At 47.3% G+C, this 12,591-nt stretch overlaps 1 protein-coding gene across 2 annotated transcripts in view; it reads right to left on the bottom strand.

Annotated features, from left to right (window-relative positions):
• Positions 1-1,802: 1,802 nt before the first annotated feature.
• The window catches only part of EEF1AKMT1 (EEF1A lysine methyltransferase 1), a 19,889-nt gene continuing 9,100 nt past the window's right edge, over positions 1,803-12,591 (bottom strand). Inside the window, exons 3-5 of one of the 2 annotated variants that reach the window (XM_029936985.1) lie at positions 9,639-9,721; positions 5,676-5,956; positions 1,803-3,624 (exon numbers count right to left, since the gene is read on the bottom strand). In XM_029936985.1, coding sequence (XP_029792845.1) covers positions 3,482-3,624; positions 5,676-5,956; positions 9,639-9,721 — 507 coding nt within the window. In that variant the 3' untranslated portion in view covers positions 1,803-3,481. The remainder of the gene's footprint in view (positions 3,625-5,675; positions 5,957-9,638; positions 9,722-12,591) is intronic. The other variant, XM_029936986.1, reaches the window with a different exon arrangement.

The following is a 12,591-nucleotide window of genomic DNA, read 5'->3' as shown; positions in this document are numbered from 1 at the left end:
GACATAAACATCAAGCTGGGGCACCTAGGTGGCTCAGACAGTTGAGCGTCCGACTCTTGATTTCGGCTGAGGTCATGATCACATGGTCATGAGATTGAGCCCCACACTGGGCTAGGCCCTGAGCGTGGAGCCTGCTTGGGATTCTCTGCCCCCCGCCCCCCCAAGCACGTGCATATGCACACTCTCAAAATAATAAAAATTTAAAAATAAGATGACCATGTTTTAAAATATACCAAGCTGTTCTTCCTCCTTATGTTTATTGCTTTAGTTAAGTATGGGTCATTAAAATGACTTTCTGTATAAAAGTTCACAAAATATCACTTGGCAGCAGCGACCACATAGAATATGGTGCACTAGATAGAATGTTAACTGATGGGAATTAAAATTTGGGGGAAAAATATGTTGGAGCACAAGGATGGCGATGGGAGGTAGGGAGATAGTATGTCAGTGAATAACAAGAGTTTATTGGACAGCATTTTGTTCTTGGACTAAAGGTTTTTTTTTTTTGAGCAGTGAGAGGTTACTACTGTGTTTTTATCAGTTAGGGAAATTTGCTGGCTAGAGAAATTCTGCTGCCACAAGTCTCAAGGACATTGATATTACCTACAGTTCACCGCGGGCCTTGGGTCAATGTGGGCACGTCACAATCCTGGGCTCCATGAAGCCACAGCCCTTTGCAGTGGGACTTTCATAGCTTCTTCCTCCTCTCCAAAATGTGCCACAGCACCTACATTTCCTTCAAGTTATTTTATCTGAAGAGCTTTGTGGTCACCCTTGGAATGGCCATACCTTGAAGATTTTTTCCAACCGGCAGTATTTCTACTGTGTGCTTGTTTTAGAAAAACAGATTTGGGAATAGCAATCAAAACACACATGCCAGCAGTTCCACCTGCAGGGGCCAATCACCCAGACTTCTGTTTACAGCATGTCTTTTAGCAAGGCTGAGGGGAGAAAGGGGTCCTTCTTAGCCACCAGCTCCTGCTGAGAAAGGAAGGGGAGAGCATGACGTTCCCGTTGGAAATGGGGTTTGAAAAGCGATTCTGGCATTTCACTTGTTCCAGTTGTCTGGGCTCCCCGTCACCCCCAAACTCACGGCTGAGTAGTAGTAGTAGTAGTAGTAGTAGTTGTCAGCAAGAGGGGATCATCCTCTCTTTCCACTTTTACTATGGTTAATTTGTGGCTCAGTGCAAATCTTTGAATTAGCAAAGGACTTTATGAAAATGTCTCTTAAAATACTAAACAGTTTCTGAAGTGCTGCGGTCAGTGTAGGAGGCAAGGTGCCTCCCGAGAGTTCGGGAAGCTTACTTCGAGGCTGCTACGCAGTGTGCACCTGCCTTCCCTCCACCACTCTCTGCTCCTGTTGCCCCAAGTGTCGCCAGGTGGCGGCCAGACAGCACAGTGGCCTTGTTGCACGTTTCTGAAGGTGGCAGAGGGCAAGACGCAGGCCTCTGTGAAACCCAGAAGAGATCACGTGTGAACAGGGCTTGCTGATGCTGACAGCACACACGGGGCCTGCGGCAGGAGAGCACATGTTGGCTGCCGATTAGACAGCAATGGAATTAAACGTTTAATGCGGTAAGCTCTGCCCCCTTCCTTCCCCTTCCCTCCATGAAAAAATAAGGTTTCTCTTCCTCATCTGAATGCTAGACTTACAGGAAAACTAATATTCTGTATTTCTAGGCTGCTCTGTACCCGCAATTCCTAAGTTACACATTACATTTCTATACATGATTTGTTACTAAAATTTGTTAGTGGCTTAGGTAATTTTTAGTAAACTGACTCATGAGGAAATAAGGTAGGGGTTATTTTTTACAGACCATTTATTGAATACGTCACGTGCCACACACAGATAAAAATATGTCTCATAAGAACACAAGTGATTTTTTTTTAAAGTAAATTAAAAATGACCCCAAAGTAGGACAACAGAAGACTGAAACGTAACAGACCAGAGCAAGCCCCCCACTCCTCCCGAGCTCAAGGCTGCCTAGGCCAGGCTGCGGCTTGCTCCAGTGAGGGGCCACCCTGCGGTCTCTGGTTTCTGAGAGCAAATGTTTATTTCTCACTCCCCCTGCATATCCGCTGCCAGTCCACTGCTCCACTCCGGGGCCTGGGCGGCCAGAGCACTAATGTCTGGAAAACTGTCAGAAAAAATACAGCTCTGCCTGCCAGTGACACACATCACTGCCTATCACGTTTTGATGGCAAAGCGATTCACACGAGGTGGGAAAGAGTTATTTTCCCACAGGGGTTAATTTTTTTTTTTTAAGTTTTTATTTTGAAATGATTCTAGATTCACAGGAAATTGCAAACTTACTACAGCGCGGTCTCATGCATCCTTTACCCAGTTCTCCAGGGCGGTGACGTCTTCCATAAATGCAGAATCACAGCCAGGGACCGGGTACTGCTGCCACCCACAGACCTTACTCCGAGTTCAGCAGTGGTGCATGCACCTGTGCATGTGTGTTGCGTGTGACACTGCACGGTCAAGATGCAGAAGGGTTCCATGAATCTCCCTTTTAGGGTCACACCCATTGCCTGACCCCCATCTTATCCTCTGCCAACCACCAGTCTGTTCTCCATTCAGGAGTGTTGTGATATAAACAGAAACGCATTAGGTGACCTTTGGGGACTACCTTTTTTCACTCAGCACAAGGCCCTTGAAATCTACCCAAGCCGCAGGTGTCGGAAGAAAATGTTCTGCGATGTGGACGCATGGTGAGTAGTTTCTGAACTAGCACAGAGGCCGGTGGACTTCTCACCTCCTTTTTGCTGTAGTGTTTGGTTTGCTGGTGGCACTTTCGGCATCTCAAGCCACTTGGAGCAGCTGATGCAGTTTTAGCTGAAGGTGCACGGGGCGGAGCATGCAGGGGGCAGAGTGTGCAGCACCTGAGCTGTTCCTGTCCTCCCTCCAGGAAAAGGGATGAGGAGGAAAAATCCAGAAGGCTCTAGTTCCAAGGATTATCAATCAATACTAGTTCCAAGAGTTATCCACTTCTTTCACAGAGGTAAGCGCTGTCCCCTTCATGGGTGGGACCAGATGATGGCCCTTCACAAGTCCTACGAAACTCAAAAAAGCTGCTGCGAAGAATCAGCAGCCCAGTGGGCAGAGCTAGAATGGGCCTGCTGGAAGGGGGCAGACGGCCAAGGCAGAGGCCTGGGTCCTAATCCAGGCCTTGGGCAAGCCACTGGCTGTCTATACTCGGGTTTTTACCTGTTCTTCGGTGAGGAGAGGAGATTTTAGACAGGTTCTAAGATTCCCTCCCACTACAATTCCACACCCTCTCTTTGGCAGAAGCATCTGAGCTCCAGAGACGTCCACAACTAGGACGTCATGTGAGGTGTTGTGTTCTTTACTTAGAAAGTCAGGCCAGGGCCACCCCCCATTCTGCAGGGAGAGGACAAGGTTACAGCTTTTCAATCTACCAAGGAAAGAGTAAGAGAGAAATGTCACCCGGGATCCTTTACCGTGTTCTATTACTATCTACACTGACATCTCACGGTCCAGCCCAGAATCATAATTCACGTAACAGCGGAACTCATTCCCCAAGGTCCGGGTGTGTGTGGGAACAAACTTGCACATCTTCACGCCAAGAAGTTTCGCTGCCTCTTCTTCCATGACGGCACCTGAAGGGAACAGAAGTGAACTTAAGCCTGAAGTACCAATGACAGGTGGTGAGGGGTTCTAGACTAGAGTACGTGAGGTAATGAGATCACTCAATAAATATGGGGAAGGTCAATTCTTTACATCCTTTTTCACTTTCTTCAACACATTTGCAAATCACCTACTTTATTCCTTTTTATTTTTTTGCTTTTTAAAGTTTTGGGTTTTTTTATTTTGAGACAGAGAGAGAGTGTACGCATGCACCAGTGGGCGGGGGTGGGGGGGGGCGGGAGGGACAGAGAAAGAGAATCCCAAACAGTCTCCACACTCAGCTCAGCACAGAACCTGACTTGGGGCTCGATCCCATGACATGAGATCATGAGCTGAGCCGAAATCAAGAGTTGGTCACTTAAGCGACTGAGCCACCCGGGCACCCTTCCTTTTTTATTTAAAAAAGTTTTCCCATCTCTGCAAAACTGAGACACTTAGAAATTCAGAAATAAAGTTATATTCCATGAAGTAATGTAAGGAAAGTAAAAATAATGACTAAGAACTAGTGTTTTCCAGTTCTGAGAATCCATCTCTCAGTAATACCTAATTCTGCAAACCCGTTCATTCACACCAGCTTCTGGCTGATTGGTCCTGTGTCCCACCCCTGTGGACATAGCCCCGGGCGGCTCTGGGCACTCTCCCAGACACCCACTGCAGCAAATGCTGTCACAGCTCATGAGGACAGGCACCAGGGTTTGCCCTGGACTCGCCCCTTCCCTCGGCGCTCTGAGTGCAGCGAGCTCTTCCGCCTTCAGCTCCAAGTGGATCTTGATTCCACTCCTCACCTCCTTCTCACTGCCATACTGTCCTGACTCCGGGCTGGACACACCCTCGAGGGGCCTGCTTCCAGTCAGGCCCTAAATCCCTTTCTGCACAAAGTGAAAGTGCACTTCTTTAGGCAGACTGGATCCTGTCAGCTGGGGACTGACGGCTTTAAATGAAAGTCCCAACAGTGGTGGCCAATGGCGGCCCCTCTGGCGCCTTCCCCGAACTCAAGCTGTGCCGGCTGCATGCGATTTGGGGCAGCGCTCTCCGAATCCCTCCAAGAACCAGGATGGGAGGAAAACTCCCGGGGGCTCCCAGGCGCTCCCAGGCCCTGGGGGCCACTCCTTGAGGCCTCCCCTGGAATGCTCCTCCAAGAGCCCCTGCCTGATCTGAAGGACATCCCTCATGGCTCTCAGTGCCTGCCCGGCCCTCTCTGATGTTGCACTACACTTACCAGAATTGGTCATTCATCTCTTCTGTCTGTTCTGTTACATTTGTTAACCTATCTGCTAAAACTGAAAGGTAGGCTCCATGAAGTCAGGGCCCCTGCCTGGCACCTGGCACAAATGGCCAGCAAGCACCTAGTGAATCAATACGCCTGAAGTAAATAGTACTTGTGACACCCAGAGGCACCTTTCTGACAATCCCCAGCTCCAGGGCAAAGAGACTCCCTGCAGCTCTGCTCCTGGCGAGGCCCAGCCTAAGGGGTCCTGGGAGCTGGAGGGGACCCCAGGGGCCTGGATGCCGGCCACCCCGAGTAGACAGATCATGAGTTAACCTTCTAGTTCTCCGCCGACCCTCTTATGTCCAGCTTAAGAAAGTACATCGCTCTCACCAGTAAGAAACCTCTTCTGCTGGTTAGAGCAATTTAGTCCACTGTGTAGCTCTGTAACCTCGGGTGATTTGTTATCAATTCCACATTTCTCTCTCATCACGTGTAGAGGCTGGATCAAACACTGCTACTATTCCTGAAGAGGATGAGTAAAAATAACACTCACAGCACACTCTCTGTGTGCCAGACCACACCCTGTGTGTGTCGTGTCACTTAATTCCAGTAATGCTGAAAGGAGGGTACTGTTACCAGCCCCGGTTTACAGATAAGGAAAGCTGGCCCGGAGACCGGTTATGTAACTGGTTTGAGGTCACACAGTGAGTGGAGGATTCAGGATGGGAGTTCTAAGATCCCTTCCTACGCCTGGAATGTAAGGCCGGAATACCTCCTGGCCCATGTCTGCGAGCCTTGCAATGGGGCGCCTACCTGTGCACAGCAGAATCTTGCCCTGAGTCAGATACTTGATGGTTTCTGACATTTTTCTGAGACATTCCTCGGAGAGATAGGGGGGGTCTGCTATTACGATGTCAAAACTGTGCGCAGCAATTTGTTCCGGTAAATCCAATGGATTGTTGTAGTCATAGAAGATAAACTCCTCTCCGTATATAGCAAATCTTCGGTCGTATTCAAAGATGTACACGGAACAGTCTTGTCTGTGTAGCTCCCGCAGTTTCTGGTAAACACTGGGGGCACTCACACAGGCAATTCTAGAAAACACAAGGAACCCATTTATGGAAGAACTTTTATGGAGAGCTCATGATATTAAATAACAACTACTTCACTAAAAAAAACATCGGGCCCTGTGTTCAGATCTTCAAAGGAAATCAGAGTGCAAGCTAATGAAAAGGCAGTAAATTTCAAGAGGAAACTATACAGCTCACTTTTAAGGAATCCGGTTATGAGTTATTTTCATGCTGGTCCTCATTTTAACATTTATTTCAAATACTTTTAGTCTCAAATTAGTTGTTCTGAAGTTCCTTTTTTTTAATTTTATTTTTTTTAAAGTATTTATTTTTGAGGAAGGTGGGGGTAATTCCAGAGGCGGGGGGGCACAGAGGATCCAAAGCAGCCTCCACACTGACAGCAGAGAGCCTGATGTGGGGCTCAAACTCATGAACTGTAAGATCATGACCTGAGCTGAAGTCAGACGTTCAACAACTGAGCCACCCAGGCGCCCCTGAAGTTACTTTGTAATATTCATAATCTAGGAAGAAACCCCCCAAATGACTACTTCAGTAGCTCCAGTTTTCTGCAAAGATACCTTAAAATTCAGTCGCAGTGCAGACAAGCTGCTTTAAAACCACAAGATGCCATGTGGAGCAGAGACCACGTCTCTCGGACTGGCTGGGTCCCCGAGGCCAGCTACAAGGCTTCTCAGCCCCAGGGACCTGATACACCCCAGTGATGACAAACATGCTTCGCTGGGGAACATGCATGTCCCAGCCCAGGGAGACAAGGGCCAGCAGGGCCCCCAGTCGAGGCTGCTGCTGGAGCTCTGGTGAGCAGAGAGGGGCAGAGGATGTGGAGGGATGTCCTCACTGTGCTCCAAGGTAAACGCAGCGACCCAGGCTTAGACATACAATGCAATTATCTTCCAAGAAAGAGGGTGAAATACAGACAGTTTCAGACAAACAAGACCCGAGAGTTTGTCACCAGCAGACCCGCAGCATGAAATTCCAGAGTATGTACTTTGGGCAAAGGGAAAGTGGTCTGAGGTGCAAGAGAGAGGGACTGTGAGCGGAATGGCAATGAACTTGGGGGAGACAATGTTGTTTATTGTGCAGCGGCAGGTGACCTTCCAGAGGAGATGAGATCTTGGGGACCTGGGTCTCTCTTTACAATGGGGAGTATGATGGAGGATTAACCAGGATGTCCCCGGACAGCACGCACACAGTGGAGAGGGCACACAGTAAGCGCTCCATAAATGCTACTATTACTATTCATGTTATGACAGAGCTCCTAAAAATACTGAAGATGCTTTTCAGAAAAATAAAAAATTTCTTCCAAAGCCCTTATATTAATGGAAAAAAAGAAAATATGTGTAAATACGGTCATTAAGAAGAACCCAATAAGCGTCTATATATAATGTTAAGAGAAAAAGAGCAGCAAAAACAAAACAAAACAAAACCTTAGGCCTTCCAGTTTAAGATGGCAGAGACAACACGTGCGTTTAGATTTGCTCATGAAAGCCTCCTAAATAAAACATGAATAAAATGGTTTTGTTTCGTTGTTTAAGCATAAACTGCCAAGAGCAAAGAGAACTCAAGAGACCAAAACAAACAAACCCCACAAAAACCAACCAACCAACAAAACAAAAACTCCTTAAGAAGCAGAAAAGCAGGGGCTCCTGGGTGACTCAGTCGGTTAAGTGTCAGACTTCGCCTCCTGTCATGACCTCACAGTTCGTGAGTTTGAGCCCTACATTATGTTCTGCACTGACAGTGCCGAGTCTGTTGGGATTCTCTCTCTCTCAAAATAAATAAACAAACTAAATTTAAAAAAAAGCAGAAAAGTGAATGGATGGCTGGTATTTGGTCAGTGGACCCAAAAAGGCCAAATTCCAAACTGGCATCATAGGTAAGCTGAGAAGCACCCTGGTCTACACCCGAGCCTCCTCAAAGGCTCTGGGAGCTCAGCACCAGGTAACCCAAGAAGCGGGGGTGAAGGTGGGGCTGAAAACAGGAGGGTTCATTGAAAGGTCTATTGAAGAAATTCCTTCCCGGGATTCTCTTCCCGATCCCAAGTCTCTAGGTGTCTGCCCCTCTGCAACAGGGACAGAAAACTTCCCCAAACTGAAGGGCCCGAGTTAAAAGAACGAAAGGGCTCCCCACCCAGTTCAGGGGATGGAAGCACCACAGCAAGACATAATGGCAACTAGGACGGAGAGAAAGCCCGAAGCTTGGAGTGCGCGGGTACGGAAACACCCAGGTTTCTGATGAGAAACCAGAATTGCGCCGGGTTCTCGATGGCACCTATGGAAACAGTGAAGCAATGCCCTCGAAACCTGGAGCAGATACCCAACAAAACTCCCACCATCAAGAAGAAGGACAGAATAAAAGTATTTGTAGACATGAGAGGTTTAACCACTTCCCTCCCACGCCACCTTTTCTGTGGAAGCTATGGAAGGACGTGCCAACTAAAACAAGGCCGTAAACTATGAACCAGGGCACAGGAAACAGGAATCCAGAACAGAGGAGAGGGAGCAGGGCTCTGAGGCATGATGGTGAAGGGAGACACCAAGGTAAGTAAGACCTGCAGCAAAGCCAGAAATCAGGAGTCCAGATAAGAGCAGCTCACAAAGCCCAGGTGTAGCTTCTTTCACAGAGTAGAAACATGTCTGAATTCACGGACAGGAGAGTCACACAACTGGAGGAGAGTCAGAGTTAATTTGTAAACGGACATAGACATACAAAAAAAAGGAAGAGAATTATTTTCTTCAGAAAAATGAAAATTATAGAGAAAAGGAAAAGCATAAGGTTCGACTGTGCAGAACATTTATGTTGGCATAATATAAACCCTATTCTAACCAAAATTAGGATAAACCTATCATGAGTGTGGACAAGAAACACGCACACTGTGGTGGTCACGGAGCATGAGAGAGCACCAAATCCTCCTGCTCCAGAGTGACAAGTCAAGAAATAATGACTAAAGTGACAGGTCAGGAAGTGCCAACATCACATGGACTTAGCAATATGGTTGTAAAACACAGGCCCTGAAAGGGCCAGGAAAGGGGAGGGGAGTGAATGGGGGGAGGGGTAGATAACAATGGGTATCTTTTCTGAACAAGCCTTGAAGGATCATTTATTTTACTTTATATGCATGTGAAAATTTTGCTAAAAACTGAAAGAAGACTTGTCTTCTTAAAACTTCAAAAGTAAAACATTAAGATTTTTCTTCGTTTAGGGGCCCCTGGGTGGCTCAGCTGGGTAAGCAACCGACTGCAGCTCAGGTTCATGAGTTCGAGCCTCATGTCATTGGGCTCTGCAGGCTGACAGCGCAGAGCCTGATACAGATCCTGTCTCTCCCCGCCCCTCCCCAGATCATGTGCGCATGTGCTCTCTCAAAAATAAAAACATTTTAAAAAGATTAATTTTTTTTGTTTTTGAGAGAGAGAGAGAGAGAGATTTGGTTTTTTAAGAGGAAAACAAACTTTAGGCGTATAAAGGTAAAAAACAGGTTAGAAAATGTTGAAGAGGCAGGACACCTTACAATGAATCGTTTTCTGACTGTTCCTAACCTCAGCAGGAGAGCAGTTCTTAATTCCTCATGCTCTGCAAACCACGAACCAGAGCCTTGCTCCCCACTTCTTACAAACCGCTGCTCGTTCTGGAAGGACATTTCGAGTAGTTTAGACCAGAAGTCGAAAGAGGAGCACACCCTGGACCTTACCTGCCGCGTGCTCCAGCGGCGGCAACGGCCTCCTCCGCCAGGCGCAAGGCTGTGTCCGGACTGTACCAGAACTGGCTCAGCTGCTGTCACAGAGCAACGGGCGGAAGTCACGTGAGAGCCACCGTAAGCCCCGCCCTCTTAGCTCACACTGCCACTCTATTTCAAGGGATTTTTTCTCTTTGTAAAGCTAACTGTTGTTTGGACTCATTCCTAGTTAAGAGAAGGTCCTAACCGGTTACTGGAACCCGGGCACATGCTTGGCTTTGTAAGTCCAGTGTCAGCGGCCGCGGACCCCGCAAGGACGACCGGCGAGTCCGCGCTGACAGAAGGGCAAGCCGCACCCGAGGTCGAGTGAGCCTCGGGGATCAACCGACTCGCAGAACCGCAGACAGGGGACGGGACGGGCCAGGCGCCCCCGAGGGGCGCGAGCAGTCTTTACTACCGAGGACTTGCCGCGTGATTTGTTTTTCCCGCGCGGGTAAGCGGTTTGCTCCTTCTCCTCATGCTGATTAATGATGTTAACTTTTTAGTGATCCTTAATTACCCACTTTACCCATTTGTAAAGTATATTTTAATGGGAAAGTAGATTCTCCTGCAATGAACGGAATGGGCCCATTTCCTCATCAGGCGCGCCAGGGAGCCGGCGGCGCGAGGGGGCGAGGGTGCTGCCAGCGTCTGCGGCTAGCCCTTAAATCCAGCTTTAAAAATGTTTCCAAAACATGTTGTCATTTCAACAAACTCAAAAAGAAAGGCGTTTAAGAAACTTCAACAAGGGCTCCTGGGTGGCTCAGTCGGTTAAGCATCCTACTTCAGCTCAGGTCATGATCTCGGGGTTGGCAGGTTCAAGCCCCACGTCAGATTCTGTGCTGACAGCTCAGAGCGAGAGCCTGCTTCAGATCGTCTCCCTCTCTCTCTGCCCCTCCCCCACTCATGCTCTGTCTCTATCTCAAAAATAAATAAACTATTAAAAAAATTTAAAAAAAAAGAAACTTCAACATTGCTTCATGATTTAAAAAAAAGCCTCTTAGTAAACCAGGACTAGTAAGACACTTCTATTAAACTGATAACAGGTATCTGGGGATAAAATGAAAGATCTATTATTTCCCCTAAGATAAGAAATGAGGCAAGAATGTCTGTTTTCAGTACTCTTCTTCAACACTCTACTGCAAGATCTGGGCATTTCATTAATGCAAGATAGGAAATATGTGACAAAAAAGAAGTAAAACTGCTGACACCTGCACACTTTGTGACCGTCTACCTAGAAAACCCCAAGGTGGACAAACGTTTCCACAGACACACCTGCTCACTTGGATGCGTGTGTGCACGAGTCCAGGGCCCCGTCTAACAGGTCTGGGCGGCAGGAAGCCAGAGGCAAGCCCCCGGCGCACATGTGCACAGCACAGGGTGGGGGGTGGGGGTGTGCTCTGCCTCCCTTCGTCTGGGAGGTGGCAGAGTCCCGGACAGTTGGCCACCAAGCTGCCCTTCTCCTTCACTCCGGCACCGGCAGGGCACAGCTGTGTGTTCTGGCTCTCCTCATACCCTTTTAAAAAATAAAGATCTTCCTCTTAATCAGCGTGTTGCACATGCTTGGCTTTGTAAGTCCAGTGCACCTCCAGGCTTACAAAGACAAACAGCAGTCCCCGCTGCGTGCCTCCCGGTGAGTTCCACTCCTCAGAAGCACCTCTCCACTCTTGGCTCTTCTTTTGATCATCTGTCCCCAGATTTCCAAATATTATGCTTTAATGCTCTCTTTTTTAATGTTTGTTTATTTTGAAGTAATCTCTATGCCCAATGTGGGGCTTGAACTCATGACCCCAAGACTGAGGAGGCACCCCCAAAAGCTATCTCTTGAGTTTTCCACTCTATACTACGTATTTATCATGGCAGACGGAGGTTCTGCTGTCAGGCACACCCTTCTCTATCCCTCACACTCCCCATTATAGCTGGAACCTATTTTCGGCTAAAGTCGTTGTCAGTGTTCCTTGTGGGGCCAAATGATACATTATGCTTCCATTTCCTTTTAGGATGGAGCCTTTCGTTTTCCCTAGACTTAATAAATGTGTCATTTGCTTGTTTCTCTGAGCCGACCTCTGATTCTTTCCAACGTCTTCTGGCAGCTTCGGAGAAGCAGGGTGCCGAAGGCCAGTACCATGAGATCTGCCGCATCTACAACGTTTTATTCTCTCCCTCACATGGAAGCAAGCTGAAGACACTGCTCTACTTTCTTCTAGTTTCTAACAAAGCCACTGAGAAGTGCAGTGTGACTCATCCAGAGCCTTGCAGGTGACCTGCCTTTCCTCTGGAAGGTTCTAAGATCTTGTCACCTGCATATGGAATTTTCAGAGTCATGTAAACATGTATCTTAGCGAGAATCCTCAGTTCTGGGACATTTTCTTTAAAAAATTTTTTTAATGTTTATTTTTGAGAGAGACAGAGGATGAATCGGGGAGGGACAGAGAGAGAGGGAGACACAGAATCCAAAGCAGGCTCCAGGCTCCGAGCTGTCAGCATAGAGCCCCACTCAGGGCTTGAACTCATGAGCCATGAGGTCACGACCTGAGCCAAATTTGGACACTTAACCAACTGAGCAACCCAGGCTCTCCTACCCCCCTTTTTACAAATTTGAAAAAAACATTTAGACAGAGACAGAGTTCTGGGAAATTTTGATACTAATCCTTTAAAATTTCCTCTCCCCTTTATTTTTTGTTCTAGTTTTCTAGAATTCCATCCAATTAGTTAAATACTGAGTCTCCTGGATTCATCCTCTAGTTGTATAAAATATTTTCTTTCCAGCACTTGCATCTCTCTCTCCCTCCCTCTCTCTGCTTCTTAGATGTCCTCAATTTTATAAACAAACCAAACCAAAAGAAAGTATCAAAATTATAAAAATACTTAATTCTAAGTAGTGGGATTAGGAATAACTCATTTTTATATTTATGTTTTTATATTTTTT

The sequence above is a fragment of the Suricata suricatta genome, chromosome 4 (assembly GCF_006229205.1).
Source record: "Suricata suricatta isolate VVHF042 chromosome 4, meerkat_22Aug2017_6uvM2_HiC, whole genome shotgun sequence".
Taxonomy (NCBI): Eukaryota; Metazoa; Chordata; class Mammalia; order Carnivora; family Herpestidae; genus Suricata; species Suricata suricatta.
Note: the sequence above shows the minus strand (reverse complement) of the source record. Positions and strands in the feature narration are given on the sequence as shown.